The sequence below is a fragment of the Sorex araneus genome, chromosome 7 (genome assembly GCF_027595985.1).
Source record: "Sorex araneus isolate mSorAra2 chromosome 7, mSorAra2.pri, whole genome shotgun sequence".
NCBI lineage: Eukaryota > Metazoa > Chordata > Mammalia > Eulipotyphla > Soricidae > Sorex > Sorex araneus.
In genome coordinates, this window is record NC_073308.1 from 75,921,813 (window position 1) to 75,938,981 (window position 17,169).

The 17,169-nt window shown below is 68.1% G+C and overlaps 1 protein-coding gene across 3 annotated transcripts; it reads right to left on the bottom strand.

Annotated features, from left to right (window-relative positions):
• Positions 1-1,664: 1,664 nt before the first annotated feature.
• On the bottom strand, positions 1,665-10,619 carry LARP1B (La ribonucleoprotein 1B). 3 transcript variants are annotated; one of them, XM_055144968.1, is made up of 10 exons: positions 10,504-10,615; positions 5,564-5,622; positions 5,395-5,454; positions 4,656-4,824; positions 4,376-4,513; positions 3,178-3,315; positions 2,957-3,104; positions 2,579-2,723; positions 2,323-2,497; positions 1,665-2,219 (listed from the first exon to the last, which is right to left on the bottom strand). In XM_055144968.1, exons 3-10 carry the CDS (start codon positions 5,434-5,436, stop codon positions 2,215-2,217), a joined length of 960 nt encoding a protein of 319 aa, XP_055000943.1. In that variant the 5' UTR covers positions 5,437-5,454; positions 5,564-5,622; positions 10,504-10,615; the 3' UTR covers positions 1,665-2,214. The 3 variants fall into 3 exon arrangements, with proteins under 3 accessions (XP_055000943.1, XP_055000942.1, XP_055000944.1); XM_055144967.1 differs by having other exon boundaries at positions 1,665-2,223; positions 10,504-10,614; XM_055144969.1 differs by lacking the exon at positions 3,178-3,315 and having other exon boundaries at positions 1,665-2,223; positions 10,504-10,619.
• Positions 10,620-17,169: the final 6,550 nt, after the last annotated feature.

Consider the following 17,169-nt stretch of genomic DNA (forward strand, 5'->3'; position numbering starts at 1 on the left):
AGGAGCTCTCGTGGGCGGGTGCCTCACTCCTCTCTCCACGCGCCCCGGGGCCGGCCACTCACCTCGGGGCTGCCCGGTGTCTCTCGGCCGCGAGCCCCTGGCCGCTGCTCTGCCCTTCTCGGGGAGCGGGGGGCAGCTGCAGGCCGTCAGCGCCACAGCTGGAGAGGAGTTCAGACAGTGAGCACGTCGCCTGTCTCCACTGAGGCCCGGTCACGTGCCCCAGCTGCCCTGGGGGTCCCCAGGCTGACCGCGTGTCTGCGTCAGTGCCGGGCCCTGGTGCTGGCTGGCAGGACGGGACGCGAGACCCTCCCGGGCTCCGGGACCAGGTCAGACTCGGCCAGTGAGCTGAGGTTCTCCGAGGCGGCGGAGAGGCAGGGCCCGGCCGTGGGAGAGGTGGGCAGCTCCAGCCCCCGTGTCTGCCGGGACCAGGGAGGCCTTTCTTCACACTTCCCGTCCAAAAAATCAAACCCAGATCAGTGCCCCGAGATTTCCCCAGGTCAGGAAGATGAACACCTGCTCCGAGTGTTGGCACGCTCCGGACTTCTGCTCTGGTGGCCGTTTGGAAGGACGGGGGCCAAGACAGGGGCCAGCGGCAGCAGGAAAGCCCTGGCCTGGCACGGGCCCAGGGCCCGATCCCGGCCTCCCAGTCAGGAGCGGGCCACGATCACAAGGTGTAGCCCCAAAACCAGAACAGGAAAAAAGGAATGGATCCCAGCCTTCAGGGCAAACAGTCCGGGGTCTCCTGCAGCTGGACTCCCCCGGGAGAGCCACAGTCGGTGACCACCGGTCCTGGACACGTTCAACATTTAGGAAACCAACACAGTCATTATATGCCTTTGAACTTGGTGCTGAGAACTTTTTTTTTTCTCTTGGTTTTGGGGCTTCACCGGCAGTGCTCTGGGGTCACTCCTGGCAGGCGTGGGGCCAGCTGGGCACCAGGGATGGAACTGGGCTGGCCGCACGCAAGGCCAACACCCTGCGCGCTGTCCTGCCGCTCTGGCCCCGTCAGGACAAAGCCCACGGGAGGGCGAGGCTCCTGTCAGACGGGCGTCTCGCCGCCCCCGCTGCCTTCACACAGGAAAAACAAACACTTTAACGGAACCAAAACCACGCAACGTGTTCCAAGTGTCCCGGGCGCTGAGAAGTCCGACACATGACCGTCCCGTGTCTCTCGTGTGGAGGCAGAGCGGAGGAAGAGAGGTCCCCTCTCCTCGGCCCAGACGGGCAGTCGAGTCCCTCGGCAGCACTTCACATTCCGAGCTCAGGAGGCCACTGGCGGAGGGAGGCGGGCCCGCGGGCCTGTCCTGAGGCCTGCCCTGGCCTGTCCACCCTCGGTCGGAAGCTGGCTGCTCAGGCGATGGTTCGTGGCCCTATGAGCGTTTCTCGGGGCTGCCGTGCCCGGTCTCTCCAGCACCAGCACGGTGACCGCGCACACCGTCCCCTGCCAGGACGCTGGGAGGCGGAGGAGGCCGGAGGCCAAAGCCCTTTCTTGCCCTCTGCCGACCTGGGCTCCATCTCTGGCACCATCCACGGCCCCTCAGCCTTGCTCAGAGCCGGCCCGAGCACTGCCGGGCGTGTTGCTTCTCAGGTGCAAAGGGCTGCGAGTGTGAGGCCCGAGCAGCCAGCCGGGCTGAGGCGAGGCCAGGACAGGAAGGCTCGAGCCGCACGGACACCGGCTTTCCGGCTGTAATTTATTAAGAATGCATAAATGGCACAGGAACAGGCGCCAGAGCCCGCCGGCCCCCCAGAGCCCGGGGAGCCCGACTCCTCCAACGCGTGACGGGGAAGGGCTATAGAATAAATTATCTAACTTAAATATACAGACATTACATCTTTTTTACAATCCTAAAAAATGTCACTTTGCTTCAACTTTTAAAACACCTGCCCAAGGCGGGGGCAGGGAGGCCGGGCAGCCCCCGGGTCGGCGGCCGGGCCTGGGGACGCTCGTGGCAGGAGCTAACGGGGGGCAGCCGCCCGCCCGCGCCCCCGGCCGCCAGCACGGTCGAGGCGTCGGGAGGCTGCGCGGGAGGGGCCCCGCAAGCCCCGGGCCGAGGGGCCTCCCACAAGCCCGCAGTCCTATCTGCCGGGGGCGGCCATCTCCCCCTCCAGGCCGGCGCCGCCAAGGTGGCCGTGGCGGTCAGTCCAGTGTCCCCATGACTGGGCTCCAGGTCCTCTGCAGCAGCTGCTCGGAGCGTCTCGAGCCTCAGTAGATCCTCACCCTGACTGCAAGAAGGGGAAGCAGTGGGCTCCGGACGGGCGCTCGCCTCCCTGGCCGCCCCGCAGGGCCGCGTGTCCACACACACGGGGCGCAGCGGGCGTTACCTGAGTGGGAGCAGAAGGTCTGGCCCGGGACGAACTCGGGGCAGTCGATGAGCTGAGAGAAGTCGGTCTGCGGGGCCGCGCGGGCGGGCGGGCCGGGGATGGGCCACTTCTCAGGTTCGATCCTTTTCCTCATCTTCTCATCCACGATCTCCACTTCCGTGCTGTCTTTCAGTGCCTGCGAACAGGGAGCAAAGGCCCCTGGGTGCCAGGCAGGGCGGGCGGGGGGGTGGGGGGCCCGCGCTCGGGCGCGACTCACTTCGAGGATGAGGCCGAGGTTGGTGGTGAGCGCCTGCACGCGGTGGAAGCCGGCGATGAGCGAGATGGGCAGGAAGCCCTGCTCGTCCATCTTCCTGCGCAGGAAGAAGTCGCGCTCCAGGTTCTCCGTGCTGAAGTAGTACTCGCTGGGGACGAGAGGGACGGCCTCACTCGCCAGCCACGCGGGGCGACGCCAACGTGCCTCGGGGGCAAAGGGGCCCCGCAGGGCCGTCCCTGCACGTGGGCCCAGGTCCCGAGCACCCGACAGCGTGGGGGGCACGCAGAGCCAGGCACCGCGCCGGCCACAGGCCCTTGTCACCCGCGCTCGCGCGCCAGCGTCAGCACGGGGCGGGCGGGCGGGCGGGCCGGGGCCACTCACATCTGGCGCTTGATGTACTCCTTGAGCAGCGCCTCCTCCACGGGGTAGAGCCGCAGCCCCGTGCCGTCGTCGTAGTAGTACATCATGCTGCTGTGCAGCTCGGCGGGGAAGGGCGCCTCGGCGCGCACGCACGCGTAGTCCAGGCTCACTGCGGGGAGGACACAGCTGAGGCGGCCGGGCCCCACCGCCTCGCCGCCCCCCACGGAGGACAGGGCTCGCACCTCGGGCGCTGCCACGGCCGCGGCCCCGGCCCCGACCCCGGCCTCGGCCCCGGCCCCTGAAGGAGCCGCGCACGTTGCCGCCCTCGCTCCTGACACTGGAGACCTCGTCCTGCTCGTCTCTCTTCTCACGCCTCCAACCTGGGAACAGAGACGCTCGGGCACGGGACAGCCCGCCCCCGCCCCCCGGCCCAGACACGAGGACACGGAAGGGCCACGACCCGGCAGCCACAGCACGACCCAGGCCGTGCGGACCAGGGCATGGCCACACACACCAGACACACATGCTCAGACACACTCACACACACTCTCACACACTCACACTCACACACTCTCACACTCAGACACACAATCCCACTCATACTCACGCTGTCACACCCACACTCACACACATTCACATTCAGACACACACTGTCTCAGACACTCTCAGATACACTCAGAAACACTCATACAAACTCACAGGCATTCAGACACACAATCAGACACACTCAAACATTCATGCTCACACTCACACATTGACACCTCACATATTATCACACTCTGACACACAGTCATTCTCACACTGACACACACACACACAGACACACACTCAGACAGATGCAGACGTCCCCACGCACACGGGCACCGAGCAGGGGGCGTCCTGCAGCCCCGGCCACCCGGCGCTTCAAGCTCGCACCCAGCTGACAGACACTGAGCGTGGCCGGCACTGCCCCGCCCGGCCCCCGGCAGAGCAGAGCACCTGAGTGTGCATGTGCACGTGCGAGTGTGCGGGGGAGCCTCTGCCCCAACAACGACGAGCCCCGGCCAGCGCCCACCATGTGCAGAGCCACGCGGGGGCGTCCTGCTGCCCCTCCTGTTGCCCCGCCGGCCTCCGAGCTGACTCGAGAGGAATCAGGACGGCCGTGCCCGTGGGTCCTGCTGGAGGCCCCGCGTCCTCCTTACCCGCCAACACGGACACGGCTTCCCCACAGGCAGAGCCCGGAACGCGTCTGGCCCCTTAAGCCAAAACAGGAAGGAAGACGAGGCTCCCAACCCCGAATGCCGCCCAGGGCTGGGCGCGCGGTGGCTAAGGCACGGTCAGAGACAACGGTTCCCATGCCAGCAGTCATGCCCGCCCACCACTGCCCCAAGCATGGCTAGGAGCGGCCCCCAGACAAAACTGAGACCCCCAACACGCAGCTGGGGCGGCCCGGCCACTCACTCCGCGCCTCGTTCCTGCGGCCGCCGTGCGGGGCCCTGCTGGCGTCCGGCTGGCAGCGCGAGCTGTTGCGGGACCCGGGGCGCTCCTGGCTGTCGGGCACGGTGTCCAGGGGCAGCGGCACCCACCTGTGTTTGCTGGCTGCGGGAAGGACAGGCCCGGCGGGGCCGCCGGCAGGTGTGGTGGGCAGCAGGGAGTCTGGCCACCCGCACTCCCCGGAGAAGCAGCAGGGCGGGTCTGTCCGCGCAGTCTCGCCGTGCCGGGCTGCGTCCACCCCACTGACCTCTCTTGCGCTGCCCGCTGGCCTGCGCCTCGTCCTCGCTGACGTTCTCCGCGGGCCCCTCGGGCCGGGCCTCCCGCGTCTCCTTGCTCTCGCTGCGCTTCTCCGCCTTGTCGTCTCTGTCCTTGCGGCCCTGCGGCTTCCTGCCGCCGTGGCTGACGGCGCTCTGGCACTGCGGAGTCACCGGGCTCAGAGTGGCCCCGCACCCCGGGCTCTGGCAGGCGCGGGACACCCCAGCCTCCCCGCCCCCGCCCCGGCTCCGTGACAGCCGAGCACGGTTACTGAGCAGGGCCGGGGCGGGCGGGGACATGACGGAGAGGGGCTGTGGGGGCAGTGGGCGGCAGTGACCTCCCAGACTGAGCCCGCGTGCCCACCCCCGGGCCCCCCGTTGGCCAGGGCTGTGTGAGCCGGTGACAGAGGGGCCCCACAGCCCACACGTGTGTCCACTGAGTGTCCCTCCCCCCAGCCCGGCTGCAGGGCTGACCCGCCAGTGTCCACAGCCCTGGGCAGCACTGCACTGACCTCCAGTGTGGCCTGGGCCCTCACGCCCCAACAGCAGGCACTGGAGAGCGATCAGCTCTCTGCCCACAGGAGGGCGCTCGCCCCAGCACAGCTGACCCGCTCCGACCCAGCACGGGTCCCCCCGAGCCCGCCAGGAGCACCACTGGGCGAGCCCCACCAGGCCATGGTAAGGCGGTTTCCAGGGAAGCCCCACGGCTCCCGCAGGGCGAGACATACTCACCCCGGTGCTGGCGAGCTCGCTCGGGGTGGGCCAGTTCGCCATGTCGCTGAAGTCACTGGCCTGCGGGGTGACAGGCCCCGTGAGCACCGCGCACCACTCTGCCTGAGAGCACCTGCCACAAGGGGCAGCAGCACCCGGCCCCTCTCCCGAGCCAGCCTGCGGGACGCACCTTGGTGGCTTTCTTGGTCTTGAGCTTCCCGGCCTTTATGGTTTTGGGGGAACCGAGCTCTGGAAGGAAAACACAGACCCACTCTCACGACCCTTCCCGCCACCGCCTGTGCTGCGGCCTCGCCTTGGCAGTGCTCGGGGGGGCTATTTCTGGCTCTGTGCTCAGGGGTCACACATGGCAGTGCCAAGAACGCAGCCAGGGTCAGTCACATGCAAGGCAAGTGCCTTAACCTTTGTCTTATCTCGCAGGCCAAACGCAGTAATTGTTCTCCCAACATCAGCGTAACAGAACTCCCGGCCAGACCCTAAGTTCTGAGGCCCGAGTCGCTGCTGAGAAATTGGCTGCACGCCAAGGAGTCGGACGGGCCCTGACCAGGGAGCGGGAACCGGCTGTGCTGAGACGGGCCGGAGGGAGGTTGGTGGGCTCCATCCCCGCACGCCGCAGGGCCCCAGGCCCACCGTGAGCTGACCACCACTGGGTGTGGCCCACAGCAGATGGGCCCTTCACTGCCAGAGACCCCCTGGGCACACGGGAGACAGAGCCGGCGCAGGGCGGCTCCCTGCAGCTGGAGCACCAGGGAGGAACTGAAGAGTTTAAGGGTGGGGTGGGCGGAAGGAGCCGGCCCTGCACACCCCCAGCACCACGGCTGGTCCAGTGAAGGCTGCCGGGAGGGAGCTGGAGCACAGAGCCAGGCGTGGCCCCGAGCAAAAAGCCTTGTTGAGCCATTCTCAACAAGACACACCACAGACAAACTGTGACAGACCACAGGTCTGTCCGGGCAGAACTATGTCGAGTCACCAACCACTTGTGCTACCCTGAGTAGCATTCCCAGTGAGCCCTGAGCACAGAGCCAGGAGTCAGCCCCAAGCACAGAGCCAGGAGTCAGCCCCAAGCACAGTGCCGGGAGTCAGCCCCAAGCACAGAGCCAGGAGTCAGCCCTGAGCACAGAGCCGGGAGTCAGCCCTGAGCACAGAGCCAGGAGTTAGCTCCGAGCACAGAGCTGGGAGTCAGCCCTGAGCACAGAGCCGTGAGTCAGCCCCGAGCACAGAAACTGGACTGAGCCCTGGCATGTGTGACCAGAGGACATGGGCTGGTGACAGTGCAGTACCTGAGCGCCCTGCAGTGACAGCAAGGACAGGCGTGCAGGCGTGTGCAGGGTCCTGACACGCAGCTGCCTCTGTGCCTGTGATGTCCTTTGGGGCCCCCGACCCGGCGCACACACACGCGGGGATGCACAGGAAAGCGCAGTGCCCAGGACACCGAGCCGCACCGCCAACACGCCCCGGAGTTTCCTGCCTCTGCAGGGCTCCTCCGCAGGCGACACTCCCTCCCTGGCCCCTCGGTCCAGCTGACACACCAGAGCCCAGGAGCGAAGCACAGCACAGCGCCAGGTCGGCCGGGAGCACCCACCACAGCACGGGGCCACGAGGCGGGAGAGGGGCCGCGGCAGGCCGGGGCCAGCCGGGCGCAGTGCAGCAGCCGAGGGCCCGGCCCCACCCGCCCCAAGACACTCTGGCCCCACGAGACAACTCTGACTTCAAGACGACACAATTAAATCATTAACTGAAGAAACAAATTCAAACGTATCCAAGCTAATAATCGTAATCGGTCCTTTTAAAAATTAACTTAATCTGCCGACTTAGAAATCAATACGGGCCGGACAGACAGCAAGAGCCGAAGGCACCTGCCTTACCACACGACCCCAGTCCGACCCTGGCCCGGGGCCGGAGTCGCCCCCCACCAACCAACCCCTCGGAGAGACGGCACCTCTGAGCCTGGCAGCTGGGGAGCGGCTGCCTGAACTTTGTCCCCTCACAGGCTGGAAATTAAAAGGACGCGCTTCTCCCTGGGCAGGAAGGCAACTCGGCCGCTCAGGCTCGGGCGCTCGGGGAGGGGGCGGGCAGGCTGGGGAGGGGGCGGGCAGGCTGGGGAGGGGGCGGGCAGGCTCGGGGAGGGGGCGGGCCGAGCAAAGGAAAAGCGATTTCACAACGACTGTTTGCCAAGCGGCCCTTCGGGTTCATTGACTTTTCCAGGAGGAGCCGTTCTGGGAACAGCTGCTCGGCCCCGTCCCTCCCGGGCCAGCGCCTGCCCGCGGCCCGCAGACTCCCCGCAGGCCTCGGACACGGGCGCTCTCAGGGCCAGAGGAGGCCGCGGGCGCGCACGCCCTCTCGCGGGCCAGCTGTCACCGAGAGGGAACGTGCTATTTCGGGGGGCTGGAGTCTGGACCACACCCGCAGATGCTCTGCTCCTGGCTGTGCAGAGTGCTGCACGGAGCAGGGGCCGGCCCGCCGGCCACAGCACCCCTCCCTGCAGGACGGCCCTCGGAGAGCAGCCTCTGCCAGCGGCACAAACCCAACCAACTGCTTCTCTCTGTGTGTATCTTGGTTCTGGGCCGCACCCGTCAGCACCCAGGGCTAACTCCTGGCTCTGTGCTCAGGGAACCATATGGGATGCCGGGGACACGCAGGGCAGGCACCCTCACGAATCACTTATTTGGTGCTCCTTTGGCCGTGCTGGGATCAAAAGTGGGCTATTCTTTAACCCTGGAGACTAATGTATTTCTAAATAAGCAATTCACTTTAAAAGCTTGTCTATGAAAAATAGTTTAATAAATAAAAGTCTGGCTACTAAGACCAAAATCTGTAACAAGGGACAGTCATGCTCACATAAAAAAACTGTTTCTCTTGGTTTTGAAAAGCGATGCCCTGCTCCAGCCCGAGGGCTGCGCCCCTCCACTCGCGGGGGGCATGAGCCCCTCCTCTGCTGCGAGGATCTGTCCTTCCTGCCCTCAGGCTCCCTAAAGCAGCTTCTGCTTAAAGACATGGCTCGGCGTCAGTACCTCACCTAGCTTCACTCCGTGAGAAGCTCCAGCGAAACGCCCTCTGCATACAGCTGCCGGCGCCTCCCCAAAGCACACCAGCCTCCTCCGGCCCGGCCACCTGCCCTCCCACCTGGGCCCCGACAACTCGCTTCCTCCGACCACCTGGCACAGGGACAGAAGCCAAGCTCCACCAATAACCGTCGGCCACGGAGGGACCATTCTGGACCCCCAGCAGGGCTTTAGGTGGGAGAGGCTGGACCCCGCTAACAAAAGTGGACGAGGCATGGCCAGCACTCCTCCGCGTTAGACTCTGGCCAGAAGTTAGGGTCATCTGCCCGCGCGCGGGGTCCTGTGCACTGAGTGGCCAGCGGGGAAGAGTAGCTGACAGCCGGGGCGGAGGGCTCCGGGCAGGACACCAGCAGAGGTGACGCAGGCGGCTGGCTGCTGCCTGAGTGTGTAGGCTCCGTCATCTCACAAGCAAAGGAACCTCTGGGCCCGAGCACCAGGACAGCAGAGAGGGCACTTGCTGACCCGGCTGGATCCCTGGCATTCCATATGGTCCCCCGAGACGGCCAGGAGCAATTCCTGCACAGCCGGGAAGAACCCCTGAGTACCACCTGGAGGGAGACTGAGTGGGGGGAGAGGAAAGGGGGAGAGAGGGACAGAGAGACAGAGAGGGACAGAGAGAGAGAGAGACAGGAGAGGAGAGAACGAGCCTCTCGGAACGTCAGATAAGAAAGAAACACAGTAAGGGAACACAATCGGTCAACCCGAGATTTTTCCTCCCTCCCAAGGGGGGAGTGTGGGAGGGCCCCCCGAAGGTGAGGCGCATGCTCGCTGGCGAGGTGTGCACAGGAAAACGGGAGTGATACAACTGGGCATCTCGGCGCCTCAATAAAATGGTTACATGTGCGTATGTGTGCATGCAAGTAAGTAACAAAACTTTCAGTGACAAAGATAAAGTGCGCCCCGCCACTGCAGGAAAAGGTGCGGCAACTTTGTCCCTCAACACCACTGCGACCACGTCCCCTAACTAGTACGGAAGCAATTCAACCGAGAGAACCACCGGCTCACGCGCCGCATCTACGCGCGGAGTGGAAACCACGGGGGACAGCGGCTTTCCGCGGGCACCAGTGTCATCGCAGCTGCGGCTCGCCGGCCAGCCACGTGCGTCCCCGGCGCCACCGCGCGAGCAGGGGCCGCCGGCACCGGCACCCGGGCGCCCTGCCGGCGGGGCCTCTGCCCAGGTGCGCGCGGCACAGCGGCCCGGGGTCGCCCGGGGCCCCGCGCCCACCCCCGCGCCCCCGGCCGCCGCCCACCCCTGCGGCCTCCGAGCCCCGCCAGGTGCGCCCCGCGGCACGGCCGAGCCCAGCGGAACCCTGGACCCGTCCGGGGCCGAGCCCGGCCCCCCGAGCGGTCCGCGCGCCGCCAGGTGTCGGCGGGGAGGGGGCAGCGGCCACAGCTGTCGGCGCGGCCGGCCCGGCGCCCGCACGCACCTGCCGGCCGGCCCCGGGCGCACGGGCCGGGCCGGGTCGGACGGCGGGCCGGGAGCGGGCCGGGCCGGGCCGGCGGGGCGCGCCGCGCACGTGGGCGCCCGGCCCGCGGCACAGACCTGCGTGGGGCGCGGGGGGCGCGGCCGGCGGGCCCCGGCTCCAGGGGTTGTCCTTGCGCGCCGGCGGCTCGGCGGGGCCGGGGGCCGGCGCGGGCGGCGCGGGCGGCGGGGGCGACGGGCCGCGCGGCCGGTAGGCCAGGGGCAGCGCCAGGGGCCGCACGGGCACGGCCGCCTGCGGCACGCTGTGGCCCCGCACCGGCGCCGGCGACGGCTCCCCCCGCGCCCCGGCGCTCGTGGCGGCGGCCGGCGGGGCCTCCCGGGCGGCCGGGGCCGGCGGGGCGCGGCCGGGCGCGGCGGGGCCCGGGGCGCGAGCGGACATGGGCCCCGGGGCGCCGCGGGGCCAGGGCGCCCGGCCGCGCGTCTCTCCGCCCGGGCACCGACGGGCTCCGGCCCGGGGCAGCGAACCCGACAGCCCGGCCGCCGCCACCGCGTCCGCCCTGCGCGCGTCCAACGGGGCCCAACCGCCCGCGCCCCCGGCCCGGCCCGGCCCGACCCGCGCGGCCTCACCTGCGTCGGGAGCGCGGCCCGAGACCTGGGAGCGCGCGCCGGGGGCCGGTAACCGCTCGCGGCGGGCGGGCGGGGGGCGGGCGGGGCCGGATGACGTGGCGCCTCCCCGCGAGGCCCCGGCCGCCGCGCCCTCCGCGCCCCGCCCCGGGACGCGCCGAGGGGGCGGGGCCGGTGGGCGTGTCCGCGGGGCGGGGCCGGGTCACGTGGGCGGGGCGCGGCGCGGCGCACGTGGCGCGGGAGAGGGCGGGGCGGCGCGGGGACCCGGGGCTGACCCCGCGGGCGGCCGGGGCGGCCGGGGCGGCGGGGCGGGGCGGGTCGGCGGGGCGGGGCGGGGCGGGGCGGGCCGCCCTGGCCGGGGCCACAGCGCGGGCCCGGGGCCTCCCTCTGCCCTGCCGCGCGCCCGGACCCGCGCTGCGGCCGCTCCGAGGTGGCCGGTCCCGGGCGCCGTCGGCCCCGCCTCCTCCCGGCCCGCCGCGCAGTCGGGGCCACCCGCGCGGCGGCGGCGTCTCGGGACCGCGGGCTGGCGCGGGGCCTCGCGCCCTGGGGGCCCGGCGGCGGGGCCCGCGAGTGGGGTCGGGGACTGTCCCCCCGCGCGCGTGCCCCCGGCCGGGCGGGTCGGCGGGCGCCGGCAGCACGTGGAGCGAGCGGCGTCTCCGGCCCGGGGTCCGTCCCTCGCCGCGGCCGTGTCCCCGCGCCCCGGCGTGGCCCTGCGGTGCCGGGGGCGCCCTGGGCCCCGCGCGCGCCTTTCCCAGGCACCGGTCCCCGCGCCTCCCGTCGGGGAAGGACGGCGTGCGCCCCGGCCGGGGTGGGAGGGGCTTTGTCTTCCTTGGGGGCCACACCCGACGGCGCTCGGGGGACCGTGTGGGTGCTGGGGACCCTGGCAGGGCGGTGCCCCAGCCCACTTCCCCCGGGTCTCGGGCTGTGTCTGGCCACCCGTCTGCCCGCGCGTCCCCCTCCGCCCCGTCCCGGCGGAGACGTGCAGGCCTGCGCGCGGGAGGGGCGCCGGGGTGGGTGCAGACCCCCTCCTGTGGGACCCTGGCAGGCCCGCTGTCGGAGCGCTCGCGGGGGCTGGGGGCCAGTCCCACCTGTTGCGCCCCTCCCCCGCCCGCTCCCCGCTCCCGGAGGGTCCCGGCTGACGGGCCCTTTGGTCCAGGTGGAGCCCCGGGCACGGGCTCTCCGAGGGTGTTCTAAACCGTTGGGTGCCTGCGTCTGCCCCAAGCTATTGTTTTTTTCGTTTTGATTCTTCTTGTGGCCACCCCCGACTGTGCCCAGGGCTCCCTCAGGGCTCCGGGGCCCCAGGGGGTGCGGGGGTCCTCCCGGCTTGGCAGGCGCCCCGCCCTCCGCGCGGCCCCCAGCCGCAGCCAGCGCTTGCTTTTCGTTTTCTCTTTTCTTGTCTATTTGGGGGCCACCGGCCACTCAGAGATGCCCGGGGTTCCTCCCGGCTCTGCACTCTGGCGGTGCGGGGGACCCGGTGGGCCCCTTGCGCCCCTGCCCGCTGTGCTATCGCTCGGCGCCACTCATTGTTCCCTTCATCTCCAAACTGCAGCCCGCCCGGGCCCTTGGAACCCCGGCGGCCCCGCGCTCCGGCCGCCAGAGTCCCGCCCAGGGCGGCCGCCGGCCCCTCCCTCCTCTCCCAGCGCCCCACGTCTGGGTGGGTTTAGGGGCAATGGGGCGGGGCATCCAGGTCGGCTTCGGGGGGTCTTTGCCCTTTCTCCTTTTCGGCGAGTCGGAGGGGCTGGACCCTGGCAGTTTTCTCGGCAGTACTGCGGGGTCAGCCCTTTGGGTTTTGTCCTGCCGCCCCCAGCGGTGCCCAGCAGTGCCCTGTGGGGCCTGGGGCCTTGCTTGTGCACCGCCCCCGCCCCCCAGCCTGGGTGGGAAACGCCCCCTTTCCCCGCTCCCTCCAGGCGCGGCCGCTTTCCACTTGCCTGTTCCTGGGTTTGCACCACACCTGGCCAGCTCAGGGCTGCTCGGGTGCAGTCACACCCACCGTGCTGGGGTGCAGACCCCCACTCCCGCCCCGGGATCCAGGCTCCTGGCCTCCGTGGGCCTCCTGCTTGGAGCCAGACTGACCTGGGGGGTGGGGTGTGGGGGGGTGCTGCCGCAGCACCTGGACTTCGCAGCTGCAGCTTCTCCCTCTAGGGGGATTCGGAATCACAGGGATGGGGGCATGGCTGGGCTCCAGTTCTCTCTTGGGGGGGTGCTCAGGGTTCAGGGCCACTCCCGGCAGTGTCCCCAGCCATTAGGACATGCTGCAGTACCCAGGACCGACTGGCCTGCACGGGCAGGACCTGGCAGATACCAGAGAAGGGCCATCCCGCAGCAGGTCCGGCACCGGGCTTGCTCACGGCTGTGTGGCCCCTGAGCTCCGGGGTACGAGCGATAGCACAGCAGGGCGTCGCAGGGCCCCGAAACCAAACCAAGCCAAGGACCTGGGAAGGAAGGAGAAGTTGGTGACGGAGGGGAGGTGCTTGCCTTGCAGACCCCGGGTTCGAGCCCTAGGACCTCACATGGTCTTCAGAGACCCGTGAGGGGTGACCGCTGAGTGCAGAACCAGGATGAGCCCAGAGCACTGTCAGGCGCAGCCCCAACCAGCCCCCAAATAAGCTCTCCCCGAGGGCCTGTGATACCCCCAGCCCCGACAGTGCTTCTGCGTGGGTGGTGCCGCCCAGAGCTGCCTTCTGGGGGGCCGCGTGGAGAGTAAGCACGGGCACGGCAGCCCCCCCCTCCAAAATAAAGAGCCCAGTTTAGGGGAGGCCACACCCCGCGGTGCTCAGGGCCCGGCAGAGATGCTCGGGCCAGCCCAGGTCTGCTGTGCGCCCTGCACCCGCTTCAGCAGCCGCCCGTGCTCGGCTCCTTCCCCCACGGGGCCACGTCTGGGCCCCTTTATCTCGGGTGCCGCCTTCCTGCCCAGCCAGACGCTCCGCAGTGCGATTAGCCAGCAGCTCGGGCTGATGTGCCTGAAAGCGCCCCCCCCCCGCCCCCCGACTAGGAAGAACCAGCCAGGGGCCTAAAGCACCCTCGCGGGGCAGACTCTGGGACCTAGCACCCCGCGCCCACAGCTTCGCCAGGTGGACACCCTCTGGGTGAATCCACGCTCCCCGGCGCTGGGCCGACCTGAGCTTCCTGCAGGGAGGCCTTCGCTCTGTCTTGGGGTTCTCTCCTGGGACCCCAAAGTGAGACATGGAAGCCCACCGCGTGGAAGCCCTTGGTGCCAGGGACGGCCCTGGGCCCCCCCCCCCCCCCGCCTGCTACCCCCCACCCAGGGCCGTCCCCATGTGGACTGGCAGGGCGAGTCCGCAGGTTCCAAGAACTGGGGCCCTTCCATCTGCCTTCTGCGTCTGCTGTCAGACACTCGCTTTTTCCGGTTCTCTTTTCTCCGGAACATTTCAGATCGCCCCAGCTTGGCCCCAGACACTTCAGTGTGTGTGTTGCCTTCACCGCCGTGGCTGAGGGGCCAGGCCACCAGCACCTCCAGCGGCAGAACGGGATGCAGAGGCCTTTTCGGCTGGCAGGGACCCTCTCCCCAGCATCAGCCGGGGTGGCCCCTCCAAAACCACCCGGGGCTGGAGCGATAGCAAAGTGGGTAGGGCATTTGCCTTGCACACGGTCAACCTGGGTTCGATTCCCAGCATCCCGTAGGGTCCCCCAAGCACCACCAGGAGTCATTCCTGAGCGCAGAGCCAGGAGTAACCCCTGTGCATCGCCAGGTGTGACCCAAAAAGGTAAAAAAAAAAAATCCGGGCACCAGCCGACTTCCACCCACAGTTTCTGAGTTTCTCACAAGAGCCAGCTCCTTCCCTGGCCGCTTTCTTTGGTCCGGCCACGCCTGGCCTGCACCTTGCTCAGCTCCAGGCGTGAGGGACCCCAGAGAGCCAGGGTCAGCTAATCCGGTGGCCACCCCTGTTAACTCTTTACTTCTCAGAGCAAACAGATAAACCTGGGCTGGACCGGAGTGGGGAGGGCACTTGCCTTGCGCCTGGGCCGTCGGGCAGCCCACGAGGTCCCCCGTGTGGCCCCCGAGCCCCACCAGCAGTAAGAGTGCAGAGCCAGGAGAAGCCTGAGCATGCTGGGATTGCTGGGCGCGGCCCCAAACAAACAAACAGCCCAGGGCTCCTTCTGTTTCGGGCCACACCCAGTGGAGCCCCGGGGTTGCCCTGCCCTGCTCTCGGGAGTCTGGGCAGATCAGGGCATCGTCTGCGGCCTGGGGGATCTCCAGGGTCAGCCGCGTGCAAGGCCAGCGTCCTCCCTGCTGCTCTGTCGCTTCAGCCCCCACAACCTCCGTTTGCGGGGACACGGAGACAGTGCGAGGTGGCACCTGGCATCCGTCAGGACGTGTCCGAGCTTGGAGCCCGTCCTGCAGACGCCCTGCCCTTTGCTAAAAGCCGCCCTGCAAAATAGCTGCGGTGCTGGCGGTGTTTGTCGGGGTTCTCCGCTCTGGTTCCGGGGTCGCTCCCGGCAGTGCTCGGTGACCGAGCCGGGCTCCCACACCAAGGCCGGCCCTCTGGCCGCAGGCCCCACGCAGGAATCGGGGTTCTCGGGGTCCAGAGGGAGAAGGCTGCACGCCCCCGAGTTCCGTCCCACCCCGGTCCCGGCATTTGCGAGAGCACGAGAGCACGTGTTTCTGCGGCTGCCAGATGGGCCGCGGGTGCCGCCGGCGTGCGGGCCAGAGGCGGGGCCGGAGGCGGGGCTCTGCTTTGGTCTCCCCCGGGAGTCGGACTGGGAGCTGCGGGAAGCAGAGACAGAGATAAGAAGGCAGGGCAGAGAGATGATCTCGCTCTCCAGGTGGTGCAGCTCCTTTGTTTGTTTGTGCTTGGAGACCACCCGGTGGCCCCGAAACGCCTCCCGCCCGCAGAGCCCTGGCGAGCACCTGCCCCGCCTCCAGGCTGCTGGCTGAGCTCAACAGTCCCCAGCAGAACCCCGGGCCGGGCGCCCAGCAGATTCCCTGACACGGGACAGACTCGGGCTGGAGGGCGGGAGGAGCACTGGTGAAAGGTCACAGGGCACTCACGGGTGGTGCAGTGACACAGGATCCAGTGCTATTGGAACAACCCAAACTATAACTTAAACATTAATTTTGGAGGCTTAGTTTTGCCCATACTCAGCAGTGCTCAGGGCTTACTCCCGGCTTTGTGCTCAGAGTCACTCCTGGCGGGGCCCCTGACCAAACCTGGACAGCTGTGTGCAAGGCACTGCCTTAACCCCACACTGCACTCACCCCCGCCCCCCGCCCTGCACATGCTACGGGAGAAAAAGGGGAGAAGTGTGTGTTCAAGAGAACGCACAGGAGGAAAAAGAAAGAAGAAAGTTTAAAGAGAGAATAGAGGGGCCCAGAGAGAGCAGAGTGGCCAGGGCAGGCGCTGTCCCGTATGGTCCCCGGGGAACCGCCGGGAGGAACCCCAGACACCGCCAGGTGTGGCCCAGAACAAAAATAACAAATAAAAGTGAGAAAGGCCGTCTCCAGAGCAGGACTAGGCGGCGAAGGAACGGGGGTGAGAGATCGTTTCCTCGGGGCGACGGGCTTGAAGAGCAATTGAAGAGCGAGCCACCCGCTAGCCTCACTTCTGACCCTTTAGCATTTTAACCTTCTGGGTCACAAAACACAACAGTCCCTCCCTCATAAAACTCACAACTGCCTGGAGAGATAGCACAAGGGCAGGGCGCTCGCCTGGCACGCAGCCAGCCCTGCAGGGGCGCAGGTCGGCCCCTGAGGACACATGGTGCCCAGAGCAAGCAGGCAAGCAGCCCCCGGTGAGACCCCAGCCCTAGTGCCTGGGTCCCTGCCCCCTCCCCTCCCCAGGTCTTCCTCCTCCCCTCCTCCTCCTCCTCCTCCTCTCTTCTGCTTCCCTGCTGGGGTTCTCTTTCCTCTGGCGCGTCGTTTCGGGACGAGGCCGCATCAACGGGGATGCATGTTTGTCCGTGGGAGAACCACGGACCCTGCTCCCACATGTCTGACTCAGCCCCACATGCGTGGCCACACCAGAGTCCACTCTGTTGGAACCCGCCCGCCCTCCCCTCGTCAGTGGCTGCCCCGGGAGTTCTGAACGCCAGGCCTCGGCGCCGGCTCTCGGGGCTGCTCTGCGGGCAGGACGGTGTGGGCTGAGAAGCTCGCGGGGAGGCGCAGCCCGGCCATCTGGATCACAGAACACGGACGAGGAGCAGGGAGAGTGGCCTCAGGCAGCTCTCAGGACGCAGGGCCGCGTGGACGCTGGTACTCTCAGGACGCAGGACACGTGTGGACACTGATGCTCTCAGGACGCAGGACACGTGTGGACGCTGATGTGCTCTCAGGACGCAGGACACGTGTGGACGCTGATGTGCTCTCAGGACACAGGACACGTGTGGACGCTGATGTGCTCTCAGGACGCAGGGCCGCGTGGACGCTGATGTGCTCTCAGGACGCAGGACACGTGTGGACGCTGATGCTCTCAGGACGCAGGACACGTGTGGACGCTGATGTGCTCTCAGGACGCAGGACACGTGTGGACACTGATGTGCTCTCAGGACACAGGACACGTGTGGACGCTGATGTGCTCTCAGGACGCAGGGCCGCGTGGACGCTGATGTGCTCTCAGGACGCAGGACACGTGTGGACGCTGATGTGCTCTCAGGACGCAGGACACGTGTGGACGCTGGTGCTCTCAGGATGCAGGACACGTGTGGACGCTG